This window comes from Xenopus laevis, chromosome 4S (genome assembly GCF_017654675.1).
Source record: "Xenopus laevis strain J_2021 chromosome 4S, Xenopus_laevis_v10.1, whole genome shotgun sequence".
In the NCBI taxonomy this organism is placed as follows: domain Eukaryota; kingdom Metazoa; phylum Chordata; class Amphibia; order Anura; family Pipidae; genus Xenopus; species Xenopus laevis.
The window spans coordinates 41236954-41261679 of NC_054378.1; the positions used below are offsets into that span (position 1 = coordinate 41236954).

Consider the following 24726-nt stretch of genomic DNA (forward strand, 5'->3'; position numbering starts at 1 on the left):
AGATCCATTATGTGACCTTGAATAAAAATATTACATCCTCTTGTAGGTATCCAGTAACCTCTGTGTGAGGAAACATAATAGTGTCTCAAACAGAAAGATCAGCATTCCCTGGTCAGCAAGATTATCTGCAATCTGAAGGAAGTGCAGCAACATCTTCTTAATTAAATGGGAAATTTAAAGGCCTGAAACATAGCCTATTCAATGCCCACCTATGTCCGTCTTTTCTCCCTTTAACACTTAACAAAGTCACAAGCTGAAGCACTGTTTAGCTTCAAAGCAAATGTTTTTAGAAAACTGGCCTGATTTCAATGCTGATCGATTCAGGTCTGTTTCACAATGAACCAATTAACCCACATACTGCACTAACTAATTAACTTATTTAGCTGTATTCTTCAAATTATACTGGTCTCTGTGCACCTCTATTTCGCATGTGCATTTCATGTGTCCAGGCTTAAGGATGTGACAACCATATTGGTAAGACCAAAGGAGGAGGGGGGGATAATTATAAAAGTGCTATGATATTGCAACTGATGTTAAATGTTCATTTATGCGATAGTTCATTTAAATGATATGTGTTCTGGTTTCAGATTTGTTTTTTACGCCTCCTTATTGAAATGTTTTTTTTTTATTTCATGTCAGAGATTTGGAATAACTGTTTTTAGTTGAACACCATCTTCTCCGATTTGACACTATTAACATCAGACCCAAAACCCTTTCAATTTCATCCCGATTAATTTATGTGAGTTGCAAATGGTTTTCCAAAATGAAATAACAGCATGACAAAAATGCTACAAAAGTGGAGTAAGGTTTTTGTGATTATAAATTACAGTTGGTAAGGATGTGCCAATTTCATAGGCTCCCCCAGTGATATGAGAGTAGTAATTCTATCCACTTAGGGGTGCCTGATACTGGCATTCCCACTGACTAACCCCTTCCTTGTCTTGCAAGGATTATCTGGCATTCACTTTGGTCCGGTTTAAAGTGCACTGTAGGTATGTATATGTTTTTACAGAAATGAAGCATAATTAAAGGGGTAGTTTACCTTTCAATTAACTTTTAGTATTGTTTCGATTGGTCCTTTTGTTTGATTGTTCAGCTTTCTGTTCCGCAGCTCTTGGTATTTCAGCAGCTATAAAATTGTTAGGGTCATATTTACTCTAGCAGCCAGGCTCTGGTTTGAATGAGAGACTAGAATAGGAGATGGACAGAATAAGAAGTAATAAAAAGTAACAATAGCATTGTAGCTTTACAGAACATTTCTTTTTGACTGCTGGGGTCACTGACCCCCAAAAGAGAGGCAAAAGAAGACAAATATTTGAAAAAAAAAAAAAAAAAAAACTTATGAAAACTGCAATGGTGCTAGGAATAGGACATTCTAAAAGTTCACCTTTAATATAACTTTTAGTATGTTATAAAATGGCCATTTCTAAGCAACTTTTCAATTGGTTTTCATTATTTATTTTTATAGTTATTTGACTTTTTTTCCTTCAGACTTTTTTGCGTCACTGACCCCTTCTAAAAAACAAATGCTCTGTAAGGCTACAAATGTATTGTTGTTGCTACTTTTTAGTACTCCTCTTTCTATTCAGCCCTCTCCTATTCATATGCCAGTCTCTTGTTCAAAGCAGTGCATGGTTGCTAGGGTAATTCGGACCCTAGCTACCAGATTGCTTAAACTTGAAGAGCGGCTGAATAAAAAACTAAACTCAAAAACCTTAAATAATAAAAAATTAAAACCAATTGCAAATTATCTTATGATATCACTCTCTACATCATACTAAAAATTATCTCAAAGATGAACAATGGGGAACAACCGCTTTAAACTAGTCCTGTCCTGGCCATTGCAGATTTGTTTATTAAAGCAATGGGCAGTACTAGCACGTTTTTCCTTTCAGATTTTAGGAAAATAAGTATATGCAAACAAGGAATGAAGGGAGCAGATTTTTTTTTAAATGTCTACAATTATTAGCTATATAAAAAAGAATATTTTGTTAGCATAAAGCCTAGAAAAATTAATAAGAATGTTCATACTGTATTCACAAGTAGCTGGTATAAGACAGAGTAGGGAAATTCCATTTGCCTGATTAGGTTAATCAAATAATTCAGGTAATGGTAGTACTAACACCTCCCACAGTGTAAAGTATGTGTAAGAGGCAGAGCTATAAATAGATGCTTACTAAACTGATCTGCGGTAGCTAGTGTTATCTTACAGGTTGTTGGGCTATTGATATTGTACAGGTCGTAATGTAAAATGAGTTTGTCTTAAGCTGGCCATGTACACAAAGATCTGCTCATTTGGAAATCATCCCGAACATCTCACTTTATTGGCTTTTAGCAGAGAGCACAGAACAGCTAACAGGTGCAAATAAGATACTTTGTAACAATTTTGAGACAAAAAAAAAAAACTGTTTAGATGAGAAATATTTTCAAACTTTAATAACCTGCCCAATTTTTTTAAAATGAACATGGTAATTAGGGGGTGTGGCCACTGAAAGGGGCGTGTTCAGAAAATGTTGCTGTTCTACGTTCAAAAAAAATGTTTTTGTCCCTCGTTTTACTTCCATAATGTTGGGGGGTATCATGTGTATTGTAATGATGAAATGTAGGAGTGCGACGGGAGCAGTTCCCGAACCTTTTCTTCAAGAGTCAGTAGATTGGCCTCCTCCCCAATTAGCGCTCAGTTTGCGCAATGAGAGTCGGGGGGGGTGAGGGCGCGTCACGTGTTTGTTGAAGGTGAGGCCAGGGCACCGATCCCTATCACTGGCACTGATCTGATAGGGCTGCGGATTAATCTCAACCCTTCGCTTATTATCACTCCCTATTCTCGTCGGATTCTCAGCCGCTGCCACAAGCCCTTCGCTTTGGGGAAACCCATCTTTGAGTCACTGATTTATGTGCAGTTTTCCCTCTCCCCAATTCGCTCTGTACAGACCCCACATCAGATCAATGTTAAACTTCCCTCTCTCCGCCCCTCCCCAAACAATGACACGGTGCCGGTAGGAGGGTCAGAGGGAGGCACCGGACTCGTGTGATGGAGAGGAGCCCGCGGGGATGGAGCTGTTGTCCGTATGGCCCAGGCCAGTAGCAGCGGTGCCGGGGGGTTCCCGAAAGGAAGCGGAGAGCTGTCCTTGGAGGAAGTGCTGAAATCTTACCAACAGCCGATCAATGAGGAGCAGGCGTGGGCCGTGTGTTACCAGTGCTCCCGGGGGCTGGAGGAGGAGCAGCGGCCACCGACCGGCACAATCCGGGATCCCTCGTCTCTTCTGCTCCACAGGGATGGGACCATCACCGTTCTACCGGAGACCCAGGGCTCGTCTGGTGAGTCACACACTATAGGCTGTTCTGTCTCCCTGGGACAAAGAGCTTGCCATCCAATTGTTGGATTAGAACGCATCTTGTACGATAAAACCGCACCGAGTAGGGGTTGTGGCGGGTGTGGGGCTGAGCTTTTGGCACAGTCGGGGGGAAGATGGAGACTTACACGGACTGACCAGAAGAAATAAACATTAGAAACTCTATATAAAGTACAGCGATGAGTAACTGACATACAAACATACCAATGTGTCATTATCAGCTCATCCTTATGTCTCACTCACTAACTGCCACATCCATTCACCTGACTGGAACCAAGTTGCAATTGCTTTGCTTGGCACTGATATGTGTGTGTATATGTGTGTGTATATGTGTGTGTATATATGTGTGTGTGGCACACCTTGGGCACTCCTGGCATTGAGCAGCTATTGGAATCAACCGGGAAGGCGTTTCTCAGTTTAGTACTGGATTCTTCACCCCGTCCCCTCCCTTTTATTCGCTCAAATTTTCATCATCTGGATAAGAGCAATGGGGATTGGCGCACTGGAAATTTAAAAAAAAATTGTATCTCCTGCTCATTCCCATTATTTCTGTACAAATGTGGGATGTGGTTGGGCAACATGCCGCCCCAAAATCCTGCCACCCAGGGCCAGATTTACATAGTGGGCGCCCCTAGGCCCACTGCCGTTCGTTGCTCCTGTCCCCGCCCCTTTTATTCGTGCAAATTTTCATCATCTGGACCGGAGCAATGGGGTTTGGCGCATGGGAATTAAAAAAAAAATATTATAAAATATTATTATATATAATGATTGCATCTCCAGTGTTTTTGAACCAATGTGGGTGTGGTTGGCCAGTATGCCGCCCCCCTAAAATCCTGCTGCCCTAGGCCTGGGCCTTGGTGGCCTTTCCACAAATCCGCGCCTGTGTGAGGGTACATCTCTGCTGCCCATGTAGCATATTGGCACTGGCTCTGGAAAATATATTTGGGAGCTGCTTAATATTTTCTAAGACTTAACCTGAATCTTAATGGAAAATAGGCAAGGCTTTGTGCTTTTGTTTACATTGTGCAGCACAGACCAGTCACCAACACCGTGGCAGGAATGAGCCCCAATCACCCCCCCCCCCCCATTGCACTGCAGAGAACACAGTGAGAGCAGCCCCTGTCTCAGTGCATGTCAAAGTATTTTTATAGCATTGGAAGTCTGTATGCCATGTGGGTTGTTTGACATCCAAGACCATAATGGATAATGTATGATTACCTTGCAGTGATGTAGAATATCTTGGGCCCCAGAGCAAAGTCTTTTTAGGACACCTCAAATAAGACATTTTTTCTTACACCTATATTAAAACTGCTCATTATTCATTGCCCCACTGCCCCCTATATCTCCTGGGAACCTCCGCTATGGCTATGCCCCCCCATACCTATGGAAGGTAGTACAAGTTGATCCAGGGACTAGTCCGATTGCCATTTTGGAGTCAGGAAGGATTTTTTTCCCCCTCTGAGGCAAATTGGAGAGGCTTCAAATGGGCTTTTGCCTTCCTCTGGATCAACTTGCAGTTAGGCAGGTTCTGTATAGACTTAAATGGTTGAACTTGATGGACGTGTGTCTTTTTTAAACCTAACTTACTATGTTACTATGTTACACTGACGGCTTTAGGAGTTTCTGGGATTTTTTTATTTATGACCCGTTGCAATTTAGATGTTCATGGCACATTCAAATTCATATTATGAACTAAATGTGACCCTGCATAGACTAAAAGGATTTCATTTTGCTTTTTATTCCCCTAAACTATTGTACAGAGCAGCCAGTTCTGTTTCAGCACTGCCTTTCAAAAGCCCTATACATTTAAGTAGTAAGGCTAAATGAATTGGGGCTGAAATAGCATTACATAATGTCAGTTAAAATATTTTATGGTTAACTTCCAAAACACATAGGATCTTAGCTGGGTAGATGGAAACCAACAAGAAAAAAGGATTAGGGCTTTCACAGGTTGTAAAGTTGTTTTTGTTGATAATGTCATAACCAGACAAAGCAATAACATCACTGACTCTAATCATCAGACTTGCTTTGTTAATGCAAGCCGGCAGAATTAGCCCATTTGCTTAAAATAATGTTTTCAAAATAGAAACCCTTTTTTTTTATTTTTTTTTATTTTTTTTTTCATTTTATGTTGCTACATAATTTTATAAATTTTTCAAAAAAGTTTTATTCACTGACTCAATAATTGTGATTCTGATAGCATTACTATTACATATAAAGAGCAGTGTGACATTTTCAGCAACATGATATGACCCTTACTTCTCCGCTTATATCCAGTTATATAGTTATTATTATATAGTTAAAAAGTCAATACTAATACGCCAGACATGGAAAAAGCCATTCGCTTACCTGCCAGATATATTTGACTTATGAACACTAAATGGAACCAGCAGATTTATGTTCAATGTATTATATATGACAAAGAGCGAATAAGTGGCATCTAAGATCCTTATAAATTAGTTATTTATGATCACACAAATCCCAAAAGCACCATCACAAGGAACTGATAAGCATATTTTGTTAGCTTAGCACAGTTTGTCGTTCAATGATGACTCAGTGGCTGACATTGTATACAGTATATTTAAACTGTATATCTCTTTGGCCCCCACTTCAAATAATTTTTTACATGAAATGTCTTATTTACAATGGGGAAATGCTATTTGTCGTACTTTGTGGTCAAAATTTTAAGTGCCATTCCTGTGTGCCAGCTTTGATGGATACAGCCTGGCATTTGTTAGTGCGGGACTGGAGGTGAAGATCTTTAGCATTGTGCCATATAATGATTGGTTGGAAAACACTTCTTTTATACTTTTCCAACTGCCAGTGTGCTCTTGCTTATACAGGGCATGTACCTTCAGAGTTCTTAGATAGTCTGAGCATTGTATCAGATTGCAACCTATTGTCGTGAATAATGCTGTGTGCGTGTTTATGTTTATTATTCTGCCAGTCTGTGAAATTAAAACTTTCCATGCCCTGAGGTAAACCTTTTTATTGTGAAGGACATTAGGCAAGGTAACGGTGCACCATTTAAACTGTCAGGTACTGCAAAAGGTAATTAATGGAATACGTGGGAATTCTGACTGTTTTATAATAAAATCCCAAAATCCAGGGGATAGCACTCTTATCCAAAACCGTGAATTACTTTGAAAATTGTGTGGCTTGTTTAGGAAGTTACGTTGCTGCATACATTCCCCTGTAGAAGATACAAATGAGCAGCAAAACTGAGTGTAATGCCAAAAATCCACCGTTTTGAAGTGTAATTCCCAGACAACCTGGCTATCATTTTTTAGTCAGTTTTTCTTTAAATGCATATCTGCTTTGTTCTTATCAACAAAAATAAGTTGGGAAGGTGCTTAGAAACTGGAAACACAGCAAATTGCAATGTACAGATTGAATGTACAGTCATTCTTCAAGATGAACAAACATCAGCAAGCCTTGCACAGCGTAACAGTTGAATTAGTGGCTGACACTCATAATTTTCCATTCTGACTTCAGATACCCAGTTAGAGGGGTGCAGATAAGCTGGTAGTGTCAAACCAGTGAAACCTATGCAGATTTCTGAAAAACGCCTTGAAGGAATTGTTCAGTGTAAAAATAAAAACTGGGTTAATAGGCTGTGCAAAATAAAAAATGTTTCTAATATAGTTAGCCAAAAATGGAATTTATAAAGGCTGGAGTGATTGGATGTGTAACATAATAGCCAGAATACTACTTCCTGCTTTTCAGTTCTCTTAGCTTCCACTGATTGGTTACCAGGCAGTAACTTGAGGGGAAGTCATAACTGGTGCTTCTCAATTGGAGCTGAATACTGAGGTCAATTCAAACTCGCTGAACAGTTAAGTCCCAAGTGGCCCCCCTTCAAGTCATTGACTAACTCAGAGTTAGAGAGCTGAAAAGCAGGAAGTAGTGTTCTGTTCTATTACACATCCAGTCACTCCAGCCTTTCTACATTACATTTTTGGCTAACTTACTATATTTGAAACATTTTTTATTTTTTCTATCTGTTTACCCAGTTTTTACTTTCACACCGAACTGTTCCTTTTACAATGTTTTTTTGTAGGCCAACCCCATGTGGTATGTACTGCAGCATCTTATGGCAGTCATTACTGTTGCTTGGAACATTCTATGTGCTGATGATATTGGAGTGGCTTATTGGTGTGTCGTAGATTTTCATGGCAGATGGCTGGCTGTTTCTTGGGCATGTTTCTGATTTGGGCCTCTAGTTCCATTAAAAAGCAAAGCTTAATGCCATACTGTACAATAATATTCTTCACATTTACATGCTTTCTGGCAACAATTTGGGGAAGGCACGTTCTGGTTTAAGAAGAATAATGCCCCATGAACAAAACAAGGTCAGTACAGAATGGGTTTGTTGAGAAAGCTCTTACCTTCACCCAACTGAACACCTGTGGGATGAACTGTAATGTCAACTGTGAGCCGGGCCTCTAGAGGCTAGATTTGTATTATTATTTATGATCTGTATTTCTTTTCCAGGTTCTGTCTATACGTCTTACTTGTCTCTAATATTTTTGTTACATAACATTGGCATCAATCTTGCATGATTCTCGTATGATGCACTCAAAGCCACCTGCCCACTATTTGTCTCATTCTGTGAATTAGACTAACATTAACCAAACATTCAATCAAGGTGCTTGTGCTGCACATACTGAACACAGGTCAAAATGTCCACATGTTCAAAGTATTTGAGCGAACATATTTTTAACTATTCACATCTATTACTTTATAGTTTTTTTTCTTAGTTGCCTGTCCTCATTCTTTTCCCACTCTTGCTTAAAGGACCAGTAACATCAAATTTTTTTTTTCAAAAATTCGTTAGTACACAACGAAAAAATAACACCAACACAAATTAAAATTTAAAATAGCAAAGCCTTTATTAAGAAATAACTTACAGAAATTCCACTTCCTGTCCTCTTCAGAAACGGCGAATGGGCGACCATCCATCCTGCAGCGCTTGATTTCTCCTCCTGGCTATTCACTGACAGTGTGTCCTCTGCCCCGATCGCCTTCTCCAGCTCTTCTTGAACTTTACTCAGCTCAAAAACATCGGGTGCCAGATCGGCAGAAGATCTGTGGCAAGGTGCTGTTGCTAATGAGCGGGATACTAAATGCTGGTTACACTGTTTGCCGTGCAAATGGTGCAGGCACATGGATGCGCTGCCCTACTAAACACCTACTATACCAGCTGTGTCTCCCATTACTCCTAGCAGACTTTCAACCTGTTTGTCCTATAAACAGAAAAAACATCGGGTGCCAGATCGGCAGAAGATCTGTGGCAAGGTGCTGTTGCTAATGAGCGGGATACTAAATGCCGGTTACACTGTCTGCGGTGCAAATGGTGCAGGCGCATGGATGCGCTGCGCTACTAAACCCCTACTATACCAGCTGTGTCTCGCAGCGCATCCATTCCAGCCTGGTCGAGCCATATAAATCCATGGCTCTGCGGAACAGCTGTGTACGGTCGCTGGTACATGCCTCGCAATATGTGCGTCTCCTCCAGTGCGCGCAATTGCGCTGCCCTACTAAACCCCTACTATACCAGCTGTGTCTCGCCCCGGGCATCCCTCAAACTAAGTTGCAAGGACTGTTTGTGCCAGCACCATTTGCACCGCAGACAGTGTTACCGGCATTTAGTATCCCGCTCATTAGCAACAGCACCTTGCCACAGATCTTCTGCCGATCTGGCACCCTATGTTTTTTCTGTTTATAGGACAAACAGGTTGAAAGTCTGCTAGGAGTAATGGGAGACACAGCTGGTATAGTAGGGGTTTAGTAGGGCAGCGCATCCATGCGCCTGCACCATTTGCACGGCAGACAGTGTAACCAGCATTTAGTATCCCGCTCATTAGCAACAGCACCTTGCCACAGATCTTCTGCCGATCTGGCACCCGATGTTTTTGAGCTGAGTAAAGTTCAAGAAGAGCTGGAGAAGGCGATCGGGGCAGAGGACACACTGTCAGTGAATAGCCAGGAGGAGAAATCAAGCGCTGCAGGATGGATGGTCGCCCATTCGCCGTTTCTGAAGAGGACAGGAAGTGGAATTTCTGTAAGTTATTTCTTAATAAAGGCTTTGCTATTTTAAATTTTAATTAGTGTTGGTGTTATTTTTTCGTTGTGTACTAACGAATTTTTGAAAAAAAAATTTGATGTTACTGGTCCTTTAATGTGCACTAAAACTAAACCCTGTCTCTGTAGATTCATGATTAATCATTTCTGGTCACAGTTTCCTGTGATGTTGCTGGATCACTTTGTCTTCTTCACTCCCTATTTTCCTATAACAAAGCCACTCTCCTTTTTCAGGGCTTTCTGTCTTGCTAGATTAGTATGACTTCACCCAGGAACACGTGTATATGAACTATGCTAATGGAGATGTATTGCATACTTCTGGTTCATTTATTCATTTATGTCTTCAGACACATGTCTTAGAGTTACAGGGCAATTAGTGCACTGTGAGCTATGATGCAATTAAATTTAATAAGATGCCTCAATGTGTCTGCCCACATTTTCTTGCTAATGAATGCTAGGTATGACCTACTGTATTTCCCAATAGGATTATTGTCTTTGGCTCTAGTTACAAGAGCAAAACTATGCTATGCCCTTCTGCCTGTATTGTCAGTCACTGGGAGATGCTTCAAGGAGGAAGGGGAAGTGTTACAGGGTAGGAGTGAAAGACGAGTCACATGAAAAACATGTCATAATCGTTGGATAGATGACTGATTCCTTACAGCTAAAAGATATTTCAAGTTATTGATTTGGAAATTTCTACAGTTGCTCTTGCAGCATATTCTCTGGCAGGCCCAGTCTTTCCGGTTCCTATAAATTGGAGCAGCTACAATTTCATGCTGAAAAAGCTTTTCCTTTGGCATGAAGGTTTCACAGAAAGATGCAAAAAAGAGGGTTTCATTCTATAGAAAGTGGACACCTCTGCAACAACATCTAAGCACGTTACCTAAACTTTACATTTATGTCTATGTACAGTTTGTTTATTAATACTCTGAAAGCATTCACACCGACTCTCATGGTGATTTGTATTGCTGGGGTAATAAAGGGCAGTAGGGCAGTATCCTTCTTGAGGCTAAACTCCACGGGAGATTTTTTTTTCGGATGGTGTTGGCATCCTTCAAGTTGGTTGTAGTTGCATGGGTCAAAATATCTGATGAGAGGAAATCTGATGGTGACCATTGAAATACACGGACTGTCGGATGATGCTGCATGAACAAACAACACCATCCAACTTTAATCTGACGTTCCAGTTATATGGGGATCCGATTTTGTAGGATCCTACAAATCTTTTGCTGTTGCATGGCAACAGTCTGACCAACAAAATCTTTGTATTGTTATTGCAGTTCACCTTCTCTGTTCTGTGTGATTGGACAGAGGATGCAGTGGTGGCCACAGTTCTCCTTATAGTGTGCTAGCAAGTTGCTATTTTTCTTTGTTCATACCTCGATATATCCCACAGCCTTAGTTTACAAGCACTATATATTGTTAGTGGATATCTGTTTGTCAAGTAATAAGCAGTGCTTATCTTTATTACAAAACATTTGTATTTTAACTCTATGGCTTGAGCATGAGAACTCAGCTGGACATGTGATATCATGTAACATCTTGTTCTGCCATCACATTCCATATAATACTTTCCTACTCTGTGTAACATTTCTGTCCTTTCATCTAAAAGCCCCGTAGCTGTACACATTTTGTCTAGTTGGGCGCTAAGCAAGTGAAAGTTAAATTGTGTGGGGAGGTTAGTAAATGGTGTTGGCCCAAAAAATAAGACTGCACATGTAAAGCCTTAATACATGGGAGTAGTACTTTTTTATTAATTTTATACACCGTGTTGGGTTTTACAGATATGAAATGAAGGGAGCTCCACAAAGCGTTGCATTTCAATAGCTGCCAGTTTAGCAGTGATCAAGTTGCCTAATGTAGGCTCGATGTTTGTATAACTGATCATTGAATACGTTCAGATTGTTGCAATTGTATTGGCCGATGGACTGTAATTGTATCTCTGATCTGCACCAGGACATAGTCATAGTCGGTGTTTTCTTAGTTGTGTTGTACATAAATAGTTCGTATTACACTATCTTAAGACGTCATATTTAATGTCATATTATTAATCCTTGTTTAATAGGCAAGGATCCTTTTATTTAGAGCATTCTGACAAGCATTAAATGTATAATTAAATGTTGGGGTGTAAGAGAAATGTTAAATAAAGCCAGGAGGCTGCCTGTCTGAGGGAACCTGCACTGGACTCTGGTTGAGCAGCAAAATATTTAAGAGAATGGTGTACAGACTTCAGGGAAAATACTACCTGTGCTTTTGCAAGACTAGTATGGGTCATGGAATAAGTGATATCCTAAGCAATTGAGGCAGATCAATAAAACCAATGATTAAATAATTTCATACGTATGTAAAGCTGGAATCCCCCTTAAGGGCAAACTCCCTTGTTGGCTACAAGTACGCTTTTGGTATCACCATATTTACTGTTTAATGTATTCATTTCAAGGACTTATTTACTAACAGAGGGGCTAAATGTTATCAGTAGTTGCCATCTCTGTTATCAAATCCATCCCTATGTCTCTACTTCCCTGCTGATTAAAGCATCAACTGAGGATATGTTCAGTCTGGGTCCAGTTCCGTGCATTTTATTTATTTATTTTTTCAGCCTTTTGCCTGTTTTGGCTGGATTTCTGACGTATTGTATTCCTTTTGTGTGCAATCATTGCAGCACTGTCTCCATGGCTGGCAAACTCTATGGATTAGTTTCCCTGTCTACTGCAAACACTGGTTTAATTGCTTAATGGTATAAAGCTTTGTTAGTTGACCTTGTATTGATTGCAAGCTATGTAGCTTGGTTTCCATATAAACTACTAGATGTTTATTTTAAAAAAAAAAAATCTGCAAAAATCTGTAGGTCAGTTTTTCAGCTGATATATAAGATGTTTAGAATTTTATGTTGTAACTGACCAGTGGATTCATGACATGTGGGCCCCTAGGCTTCATCCACTAGCTCTCCCCCCTTCTAGGCTACTGCTGGGTCCAGATGTGTGCAGATCCAGGCATGTGTGCATCCAAGCTCTCTACGCTGGGTCAGGTTAAGCTCCTGCCAGTGACGTCACTGTATCTGCATGCATCTGGGTGCACAGACCCACCTTCACTACCTCCTTCTAAAAATAATTATATTTAAAAAAGAAAAAAGGAAACTATAAATAATAATAAAAAAGATAGATGGGCCCTAATCACTCCGAGCCTCTATGATATAGCCTAGGGTAGCGTATGCCATATCACCCAACATTTTGAAAATAGGAAGCGGGACAAAAAGTTTTGCAACTTGGTAACATTTTTTGACCATGCCGGTTTTATGGCCACACCCCCTAATGACCATTTTCTTTTTTTTAAAAAATTGGCAGGTTATGGAAAATGTGAACACATTTCTCAGGTTTTATGTGTTATTACAGTTTTGCTATTGAAGGTGAATTGCCCTTTAAGCTACAAGTCAGTTTCCCCAAAAAGACCTGCTTATCTTAAATGGTTACAATTGTTTCTTTGCTTATCTTAAAGGAGAAGGAAAGGTAAAATACAAATAAAGTTGTATAGATTGCCCACAAAATGGAGAGACACTTACAGGATTCCTTGCTCTATACGTTTTCCCCTCTTTCTGTAATCCAAGACAGTTGTCAAAATATTTGTAAGGTGCATAGAAAAGAAAATCCGTCCCTCTTGCTATCCAAATCGGTTCTAATAGGGCTCGCATGCATACAATATCCTTATCTTCCCCCATGCGAGCGGCGATACTGCGTACAAGGCAACGTCATCGTTTGACTAAATTCAGCGCATACGCAGTTCAGACAGGTATACACAGGACGCGTCGCGCACTCTGCTAACATGGCGGCCGCAAAGTTTAGAAAAGGCAGAAACTTCAACGGGACGGTGTGAGTGATGGAGAATGAATTGGGCACCGAAAGTAATGTGGTTCAGGAGGGGAGCTCCCAAGCAACATTTAAAGATAGGTTTAAAAAATTACCTTTCCTTCTCCTTTAAAGGGATCCTGTCATCGGAAAACATGTTTTTTTTCATGTTTTCATGTTTTTTTTCAAAACGCATCAGTTAATAGTGCTACTCCAGCAGAATTCGCCACTGAAATTTTTTTTATATTCAATTTTGAAATCTGACATGGGGCTAGACATTTTATCAATTTCCCAGCTGCCCCTGGTCATGTGACTTGTGCCTGCACTTTAGGAGAGAAATGCTTTCTGGCAGGCTGCTGTTTTTCCTTCTCAATGTAACTGAATGTGTCTCAGTGGGACATGGGTTTTTTACTTTTGAGTGTTGTTCTTAGATCTACCAGGGAGCTGTTATCTGGTTACCTTCCCATTGTTCTGTTTGGCTGCTGGGAGGAAAAAGGGAGGGGGGTGATAACACTCCAACTTTCAGTACAGCAGTAAAGAGTGATTGAAGTTTATCAGAGCACACGTCACATGACTTGGGGCAGCTGGGAAATTGACAATATGTCTAGCCCCATGTCAGATTTCAAAACTGAATATAAAAAAAACGGTTTGCTCTTTTGAGAAATGGATTTCAGTGCAGAATTCTGCTGGAGCAGCACTATTAACTGAAAAAATCTTTTTTCCCATGACAGTATCCCTTTAAATTGTCACAAATGTATATAAGTGCACCTGCCATGTATTCTGGGCTCTTTGCCAAAAGCCAATTAAGTTCAGTGCAGGAGATCAAAGAGAAACTCTGGACATTTCAGTAACAATCCAAAACTGCAGACTGAGCTGTCAAAAATCCACCCTTGGTAAATGAAGGGAGTTAATATTTCATTTAAGAGTAAGCTCTCTAGGCAAGGACTCACTTCTGCCTATTTATGAAAAAATGCAGCTTGCCTGAATGGAATGGCAGCAGCCTCAATCCCCGCAAACCGTAAAATCCAGGGATGCTAAATTGGAGTTATACTGTAGGATATAGAAGGATTATAAATGGATTTTACTAAAGGGGTTCCATGACCATATAAAGGCACAAGGCCATATGGACAATGTTTTATACAGGTCATGATGACTCCTGATATCCTAATCTTTTAGAACAAGGACTTTATTTAATACACACGTTTTATGCGGGAGTCGTGCAACCCAATTTACATTACTAAGCACCCATTATAACTGAAAACAATCCTAAACACTTTTGATAAGAATATAATTTGTAGGATTCTGATGGCTCTTCTGTATTTTTTAGAAAAAAAATCACCTGTAAAATATATACTTATAAATAAGTAACTTAGTTATAGGCAAAACTGGTATTCTGTGTGGGTGTTTTTTACATTACTTATGTTATGACAGTAGTAGTATAATTTTTATGAGGATATAAGAAAGCGCTTCAGAGATGGTGTGATTTCATTTGTCCTCCTAGCTTTATATAGTCTACAAACTTCCTTCTCACCAAGGAGTTCAGTGAACAACTGATTCCAAATTTGAATGCTAACAAAGAGCTTTTGCTTTTAACCGGGCACACTTTTTTCTACGTTTAAAAAAAACAAAAAAAAAAAAAACCTTACCTCACCTTGTATATACCAGTGTATAAATCCATGGTGCTTTAGTGCAGTTACAATAAAGAAAGTAAATATCTGATTGATTACTGTGGTTTACTACAGTAGCACAGATGGCCTTTGACTTTGTATCTGCAAGCATGTCTTAGGCCAGTTGTCTCCAGCCAAATAAGCAACATGTTGCTACAAGTGGCCTCAACGCTGGTTCTTATTTTTCAATTCCTGGCTCGGAGGCAGGTTTTGGTGCATAAAGTAAAAGCAGAACCTCCTGGAAGCTCTCAGTCCAGATAATGGCTACTAAATAGCCAATCACAACCCTTATTTGGCACCCCCGCAGAACCTTTTTCATGCTTGTGTTGCTCCCCATCTATTTTTACATTTGTGTGGCTCGTGTAAAAAAAAGTTTTGAGACCACCATCATAGGTTAAAGGCACACAAGGTACAGCCATAACTTCTATCTGTCTGTGGTTCTCTGCAGTTGTAGAGAAGCTGAAGTGCTTCTGTTCTTTCCATTGTACCTCTACATTGGATGGCCTGCGTGCAGACATACAGGGTGGATATTGGCATGGAAATGTAAGTCTGTTTTCATGCCAATATCCAATCTGTGTACACACAGTGTGACACTTTGTCAGTGCACTTACACCAGGGAGATAATCCACTTGGATCAGCTTGTTCTCTGTCAGGGCCGGAACTAGGGGTAGGCAGAAGAGGCACGTGCCTAGGGCCAAATGGGGGGTGCCAGGCACATCCCTCTTCTGTAACCTACCCCTAGCCCAGGTCCTTGCATCCTCTTATTTAAAGCATCTCCTACTCTCCTTCGGTATCGCTAGCAAGAGCGCTATGTTGCGCCACCTGGAGCTCACTCCTTCGATCGAGTGCGTAGTGGGGAACGACCAGGGCAGCCATCAGGGGGGAGAGTTGTAGGGGGCCTGAGGGTAAGGGGAGCCTGGTCACGCCACACTTACTTGATTAGCCGGGCCCCCCATCTTTCTGAGAGCTGCTGACTTCGGGAAGGCATGGACGTTTAAGGGGCCCTGGCCACCAATTTTCTTATAATGTGGGGGGGGGGGCTGGCCACCAATCTTTTTTTCTCATGTGGGGTCCTAGCCATCAATATTTTAAAATGGAGTGGCCCTGGCCACAAATGTTTTTTTATGGCGGGCCCTGACCACCAATATCTTTTTATTAACATGTGGGAACCCTAGCCACCAATATTTTTTGTTTTTTTACTGTGGGGTGGGTGGACCTGAAGGTGGGGCTTGCGGTGGGTGCAGCCCAGGGGGCCCAGGAAATTTTGTCTTATGGGGCCCTGCGATTTCTGATGGCGGTCCTGGGAATGACAAAGCCGGCTGGGTTGCTTAGGGCGTTTGGCTTGGCCTGGCCCTGTTCTCTGCCTTCCATTAGCCTCAGAGGAAAACTCAGGCAGTAGCTTTCATGGAAATGGTTTCCAAATGACTGTCTCTACTGTTTTGTACTTTCTCTTTTCTGGAACTGTTGGTTGGTTTTCAACGAGAGCAATAATCTCACAAGGTTAATGGAAAGACCTTTGACCTATATTATAAGAACAATTCTGTTTTTACTTAAACACTTAAACCCCTGTTAAAGTAGGGTTTGCCAGTAACTGTGTAAAATGATATTTTATTCACCAGTGAATAAGAGGGGTAAATAAGAATTTTCATATTGTAACAATTTCCCATAGGCTTTCAAAGTTTTCCTGCAGTGTGGAAAAGCCTTTTATACTGTACATGTATGGTGGACACCAATCCTAACTGATATAACTCTATTATGGACATTAGTCTGTTCAGGGTTCGGGCAGGTTTGAAGGTTTTTTTCTGCCAATGCACCATCCAAGTAAAGAGAAGCCACAATTCCTTTTCATTTTTTATTTTCCAATCACTTGTGCTCTTTGCATGAACAATTGGCACCATAAAGTGTGTGCCCCCTTGCATGTTCATTTAGCCCATTGGCCGCAGGCCCGTATTTGTGGCGAGGCCACTAAGGCACGGGCTTAGGGAGGCAAGGTGGTAGGGGGTAGTTGTCAGCCGCTTGCTGAGGAGCACTGGTGTGCGGGTGCTAGGACTGCACAGCCTAGGGGCGCCCGCCGCTGAAATCTGGCCTTGATTGCCCGATCAGAAATTTTGCCATATTGCCCATTTATGTGTTCTTATAATGTATCTAAAGTGCATTTGAGCACACCTTAAACATGCATCAACCAAGGGCTCATACTCATGGTGTTTGCACGGTTTTCTTCTGGGGACTCTGGCTTCCTCCCACACTCAAAAACATACAGACAGGTTAACCGGTTCCTAATAAAACTGGCTTTAGTGTGTGTGAAATGTGATAGGAACCTAACACTGTAAGCTCCACTGGTGCAGCATCTGATACGAATCCTGTATAATATCTGTAAAGTGCTGTGTGTTGACGCTCTACATTAAATTGCGTATAATAAAAAACAACATGACTGGAAGTCAGTAGCACTGTTGCTTCTTTTATATCGAAAATTTTAAAAACTAGTGACAAAATTCACCATCGTTTTGCCTGTGTTAGAGCTATTCACATATTTATTTACTGCCAATATCTTGACTTTTGTAACAACAGCCCAACTTGCTAGTCATTGTATGGTCGGAGAGATAGAAGAGTGATATGGAAAAACAGATGATGTTCTACCTAGGAAAACATAGGAAGCCTCAAAAGATGACCTTTCCCAAGTAGAGCAACATCAGAACATGAAAACTTTAACAAATTAAATAACTCTGGATCAAGAACAAGGCTGAACCCTAAAGTGCACTACACACAACCTTGAGGCACTTATAAGTGTCATTTACTGATACAGTATTTCAAACAACAAGCACTTGAATCATGTTGCACTATTCTAGTACTCTTTATTCCTTTACTATATGAACCAGACTTCAGACAAGTTCACGCTGTCTTTTCTGAAAAACATTTTGTCTGTTTAACTTGTGTGTTTGTTTTGTATTGAAATTACAGAACAAGAATGATCTTTTTTTTTTTTTTTTCTTTATTAATCAGAAACTGGTCCAATATCTCCACTGTCAGGAATCACAGAGACACAGGTAAAAATTATGGTTTTGTTGAGTTCTAAATCTCTTGATACCGATTACGATTTGATATTTATTATTAATGGCTGAACAAAGCGAGAGGATTAATCAATACACATTCTCTGACTTCATGTTTTATTAGTAATTTATTTTATTAGGGCATACATACTGTGCATACATTTTCAGATATGGTGTTTTTTAGATACAAGTTTATGGTCATAAGATTATCAAGCTTCTAATCTAAATGTCATAATATTTAGCTGTGAGCAGAGTAAACCATGGAAATGTGATTCCCTGAAAAGTACATTGTAATGTATTTCTTGTGATGTGCAAGCTGTGTATTGCATCACAAATCTTAAGGACTTCTGTTCTTATGCACACATTCATAGATGTCTTTTATTTTAGTTCAATTTCTGTGAACCTAAAGTGAGTTTACTGACAAGCTTGTGCTAGATCAATGGAAACACCTTGTGGCAAATGCATAAAAAACCCTTTAACCAAATTGTGAAATTCTCTTGCTTACCTATTCCTCATTGTAGATGGTACAGTACCTGGGTTTTGCCATTTACCGCGCTCTGGACTGGGGCCTTGATGAAAGTGAGGAGAGGGAGCTCAGTCCCCAACTGGAGAAGCTTATCGATCTTATGGCCGACGGTGATTCAGAAGGTGTCACAGATGAAGGCTATGATGGACCAGAAGATGAGGATGAGGAGGGCCAACCTCGACTTGTACGCAGTTTCTCTGCTGTGTTGCGAGTTTGTGCATCACGCCTACCAGAACCCCATGAAGCCCAGACCCACTACCAAGCAGTCTGTAGAGCACTCTTTGCTGAGACAGTGGAGCTCCGAGCATTCCTGAGGGAGATCAGAGAGACCAAAGAGGTTAGTAATGACAAGATAGTTGAACAAGGTAATGAGGACCGCCTGTTTTGAATCTGCTGCTAGTCAACCTGAAATTTCTTCCTTCCCAGACACTGATGAAGTTACGTACAGAAGAGACAGAACCAGATGGACTTGTTAATTTGCAGAATACTGATTGGGTGAGTAGAAATAGATGCTTTATTACAGTGATATAACTTTATGAAAATTCTTTGGATGTGTTTTGCATATAAAGCTTCAATTCTATAAAATCAGAAAAATCAGAAGAGCAAAAGGCATGTCACGGATGCCTGTTTAACCCTAGCATGCATTTTTGTATTATGCTCTATGTCAAAATCTGTATTAGTTTTGTTATATTTAAAAAAAGAGTGAAAGAGTGAGTTTTCTTGTATGGTTATTACCACTATACTCTGTATCAAATGTATTGAGGCTTTGCTATAGTTTATGGCGTCTTTGTGTTTGTGAACATGTGTCAATTTCTGAGCTGTATGATGTACAGACAAACCTGTGGGTGCAGCTGATGAGGGACCTACGTCAAGGAGTTCAGTTGAAAAAAGTCAGAGAGAAGACCTTTAACTCTTTACCCACGGAGTACCAACTGACCCCCTTTGAAATGCTCATGCAGGACATCAGGGCACAGAAGTACAAGCTGCGTAAAGTCATGGTGAGTTTGGGACTATGGATGTAAGCATTTTTGCAGGTATACAATTGACACAACAACACACAAACTAGTGTTGCTGTCTACAATGCTGCTGTTCCAGGGTTGTAACACAGTCTTGGGTTCTGGGTTGTAGTACATTCTTGCCAAGAAATACTTTCTTAGAGACAAAAGGCCTTTTTCATAGCTTTACTAGTAGTATAAATAAAGCACACATCAAAAGCATTTACATTGCGGCATATACTTTCTCAATAATAAGTGACCCGGTACTCTATTTGCAGGTCGGAGGAAACATTCCTCTGAAAGTTAAGAAGGATGCCCATGAAGTTATACTGGATTTTATAAGGTCCAGGCCACCACTGAAACCGGTAACCATATGTATCTCATTATAATTAACCCATGGGCAGGGAGGGTGAAAAGTTAAAGGTGACGTTTTCAAGAAAAATCTTACACAAATTTTTTTCTTAGGTTTCTAGTAGGAACCTGTCCCCATTGCCTCTTAGACAGAGGAGTCTTCATGAGAAGATGCTTGATGAAATAAAAAAAGAACCCAAACTTCGACCTGTGGATGCAAGTAGAAGGGGTCAAAAAGGTACAGGTTGAGCCATTAACAGAACACAGTGTACTGGTATTCCACAGTTCTGTAAGAGCTAAGAGAAGTGACTGCAGCACTTGGGCTGTAGGAAATCCACAAAATAAAAAAGCCTAAGAGTATAATTTAAAACAGCATATAATTATTTATAATTAGTGTTTTATTAAGATATGCTGTGATTATGACATTTTCATGTTAGCCAAAGGTTTAGCCCTTTTATATTATATTTATATTATCTCACAAATATATAGTATTATATAATATATATTATTGCATTGCATGGATATAAAGTTTTTCTTGGCAGTCAACTTTTCTGTACAGGTTTGTAATTTATTGTTTATTAAACTGAAATCTAGCAAATGTATGCTGAGGACAGAGCTGTATTTAGCCAGCCTATAGGACTCAGGTCGGGTATCCACTATGGCAGTTTTGTAGACGGATGACATTAGGTGCAGTTAAGATGTATCTGGTCATTTTACAAAACTTGTGATGAAATTTAGGATGAAGGCACATTGTGATGAGCAGAGGGAAGAATTCATATTGGTAGAATCTTTTAACACTTGTCTTGTATCCTCTAGGTTTTGGTTCCCTGCCTTGCATTGTAGAAGCCTGTTCCAAAGACATAAAGTCTACATCTTGCATAAACCTCTCCATTCCAGAACCTACAGCCCCTCGACCACGGCCTCGGAAATTGCTTAAAGCTCCCACACTGGAAGAGATGGAGGAGATGAATCTCTCAGAGGTAAATAAGGATCACATGATCCCAGAAGTGCACCTCCAAAGGAGAGTGCAGTAATCTTGTCTGTACTCCTGTTTTACTTGTTCTTTAAATCTGTCGCTGTTGAGATTTTCTAGACAAAAAGAGGTGTAAAACTTTGGAATGGTATTGTTTGAAGACAATAGGGTTTTAAACGGTTTCATTTGCACAACTTGGCATGTTTAGGCCATTAAACTGCACCTTAAAAGTTCAGAAACCAATCTATCTGTCAAAGTGTTTAGTACACTTAGGGGCAGATTTATTAAGGGTTGACTAGTAAACTAGTGACACTGTGAACAACTCAAATTTGACTATTGGCCACCTACAACCTGCCGAGTTTGTGTAGAAGTCAATGGCAGAGGTCCAGTGACCCATTTGAAGATGTTAAAGGAACAGTAATGTAAAAAAATAAGTGTTTTAAAGTAATGAAAATATAATGCAGTGTTGCCCTGCACTGGTAAAACTGCTGTGTTTGCTTAAGAAACTCTACTATTGTTTATATATATATATATATATATATATATATATATATATATATATATATATATATATATATATATATATATATATATATATATATATATATATATATATATATATATATATATATATATATATATATAAAATCTGGAATAAAGCATTCCTGGGCCAGCACTTCCCTTTGTAAAACAAGTGTCTTTTTATTATTTCATTTCACACATCACAGTGCTCCAACGTTTCCTTTCCTTTGACCTTTCTCAAGGATAGTGTACAATGTGCAATAAAACTTTATATAGTGATCACAATACAAAATGGCGCCAAAGTGACCTCATAGGGTTTAACAATCCGTAACCAATAGTATTCCATTTAATTTACATACAATCAATTAGTGCATGTGTTAAAAATTGCAGTAAAAATGTTTTTTAAAATGTTACTTAAATATGTGCAATATACCGTGTTATCAGTAGGTGTCCCAATCTGCTCAATAAAAAAATCTTAAAAGCGGTGCATGTTTCATCCTATGAAATAAAAACATAACAAAATACTATGTTACAACAATTTGTCCACATACTGCTTACCACATATGTTTCCATTTTATAGAAACCCATTATTTATTTCGTAACATACGTATCTATTTAATAAACCACTTCAAACGGATGTTTTATCTAAAGGATAAATACTCTCAGTTCTATGGTGTTTTAAGTTAGGAAGCAGTTGTACGCGGTTTGCCCATTTAACCCCTTTGGTGCTATACAATCTAATGTATGGATCCAGAAGGCCTCTCTACATATATATATATATATATATATATATATATATATATATATATATATATATATATATATATATATATATATATATATATATATATATATATATATATATATATATATATATATATATGCTGCTGAATAGCAATGGGGGCAGCCATTCAAAGGAGAAAAGGCTCAGATTACACATCCGATAGCAAACTCTAATGGTGTCATCTGTTATCCATTCGTTAACCTGTGCCATATAGCCGTTTTTCAATTTCCACCATTGCTCCACAGCAGCTTGTTTACATGAACTATATTAGTGTTTCTGACGCAAACAGATCAGTTTTACCAGTGCAGGGCAACAATACATGATATTTTCATTACTTACATTTTTTGGTGTTACTGTTCCTTTAAGCCTTTCAGACATTCGGAGAAAAAACTCCATTCCAGTTTAGTCTTGAATATGAATTGAATTTTCAGATCGTCACTATTTGATCGTTTCAAATTCGAACTGTTTCCTCAATAACCTCCCATTCGAATTTTGAGTATATTTAAATTTACACATGAATTCGACCCCTTAATGAAAAATGTTAGTTATGTAATGGAATTCTATGTTTATAGGAGGATGACTCTCCAAATGCAGAGGTCCGTAGGGTGATAAGTGCTCCATTGCCACTCAAACGTGACCGCTCATTCTCCGAGCAGGACTTGGTACAACTGCAGACTGAAATGGGACACGTTCCTCAGCGAGTAAGTGCTCTGGATCACCACCGGTTACAAACAAGAGAACGGTCAGGCAGCTTGACCACCACTCACAGACCTGTGGGCAGAAGTTTAGGTGAGTTATTAATGTACCTTTTGACCTAGTAGCTGATTAGTCCGTTCTCTTGCAATATAAAATGGGCAGAATGCACCTACTGTATGTAAGCAGAGGCTGCTTAGATAAAATTGATGTACAGTATGGGCTTTTGTACAGCGGATCACAACCTGACCACAGCTCCAGATGTTAACTAATATGTTTAAGGGCACACGTGATGATTTTCCAATAACTGTATCTAAACTACAGGATTCTTCTTCTCCATGGGGTAAATTTATCAAGAGTGAAGTTCCGCCAATAGAGTGAAGTTCCGCAGCTCTCCATTAATTTCTGTGGGATTTTGAAAGGCGTATTTATCAATGGGTGACAGTGAAAGTTCACCCTTTGATAAATACGCCTATAAAAATCCCATAGAAATGAATGGAGAGTGGCGGAACTTCACTATTAACTTCAATCTTTGATAAATATACCCCATATGTTTCTGCTGGTCCCTCTTCCTTAACCAATATTACTTTAAAAAGATGTTTGCATAATGGCTTTATTTTTATGCCTGATCTGTCCTATTGCAAACTGATTTACTAAGGTATGATCAGTTCTGTATGATGAACCCATTCTTTTTTTCCCTCCATGCTGCTGTGTCTCCGGAATATAGATCGGGATTTTATTGTTATACACTGATTTTATTTGGGGTGGATAATCTCCAGGTGAGGCATGTAGATTGTGTTGGTGAATACGTTTCCAGCAGTATTCCTGCACCCTGTGGTATCGGTTCCATTATATCATTTTCTGGACTGATTGTTTTGGATGGGAGCAAGGGATTATGATACAGGATCATCTAAGGGTCAATCTACCAGCTGAGGCTTTTTGAGGCATGAATTCATGTATTTTCTGTGATTTTTACTTGTTTGAAATAATGGCCAAAACACATTTGGCACACATTTGCATTTTCTGTATAGTTCTGTTTAACACTGACATTTCTGTACAAGATAATACCTCGTAATAAAATGGTCTCTTTATCACAGCATCCCAAAACACTGCTAGACTCAATGGCACTTCCCCTTCTTCGTATGGCTCACTCAGTTCTGTGCAAGAATGGACAGAGACAGACACTTCATCGGAGAATAACTCCAAGCACAGGTGTCTGGTGAGTGATAAATGGTGGGCCAGAACACAGGCTAGATAGTGTTTCTGACTATGGACACCTACCTTGGTCCCTTGAGCTTCCAGTTGGACAGTCATGATGTAGGGGGCACTTCTAGTCATTCATAATGCATGCCATGACACTTTAATTGTCTGCTTTTTTTCCCTTTGGGTACAAAAACTTTTAACTGAAGTGATATGGGGAGATATAATCTAAAAATGGTGAAAAAACTTTTAAGCCTTCAGTGTTGTGAGATGTCTGCATGATTTCTTATGACTAAAGCTGTAGATGGCAGCACTGAAAGTAATGGAAACTTTTATGACTGGATGGTGTTTATATGATGGAGGCACGGCTGTAACATAATATATGAATGGCTTGATTTGTGCAGGAATTCAGTCACCCTGTGGACACACTGGCCCTGACCGTGGAGGAGGTAATCAATGTACGCAGGGTCCTTGTGAAAGCTGAGATGGAAAAATTCCTACAAACTAAAGAACTGTACAGCAATTTAAAGAAAGGAAAGGTATATTGGTCAGCACATCTAAACGTATGCAATTATACAACGAGTGAGTGTGGCTAACAAGAGCTTTATGTTTTGTTTACTTTGCATCATCGCCAACCTATGCCATCACAACAAACTTTAAAAAGTTCAAAAACATTTCTGTCAAAGAAA

At 39.6% G+C, this 24726-nt stretch overlaps 1 protein-coding gene across 2 annotated transcripts in view; it reads left to right on the plus strand.

The window, feature by feature from the left end:
• Positions 1-352: 352 nt before the first annotated feature.
• The window catches only part of spire2.S (spire-type actin nucleation factor 2 S homeolog), a 35246-nt gene continuing 10872 nt past the window's right edge, over positions 353-24726 (plus strand). The window contains exons 1-11 of one of the 2 annotated variants that reach the window (XM_018260515.2): positions 353-474; positions 17947-17990; positions 18515-18856; positions 18946-19014; positions 19353-19517; positions 19793-19879; positions 19980-20103; positions 20682-20845; positions 22717-22933; positions 23935-24056; positions 24442-24576. In XM_018260515.2, coding sequence (XP_018116004.1) covers positions 18515-18856; positions 18946-19014; positions 19353-19517; positions 19793-19879; positions 19980-20103; positions 20682-20845; positions 22717-22933; positions 23935-24056; positions 24442-24576 — 1425 coding nt within the window. In that variant the 5' untranslated portion in view covers positions 353-474; positions 17947-17990. Of the gene's footprint in view, positions 475-2523; positions 3319-17946; positions 17991-18514; positions 18857-18945; positions 19015-19352; positions 19518-19792; positions 19880-19979; positions 20104-20681; positions 20846-22716; positions 22934-23934; positions 24057-24441; positions 24577-24726 lie in introns of those variants that run through there. The other variant, XM_018260514.2, reaches the window with a different exon arrangement.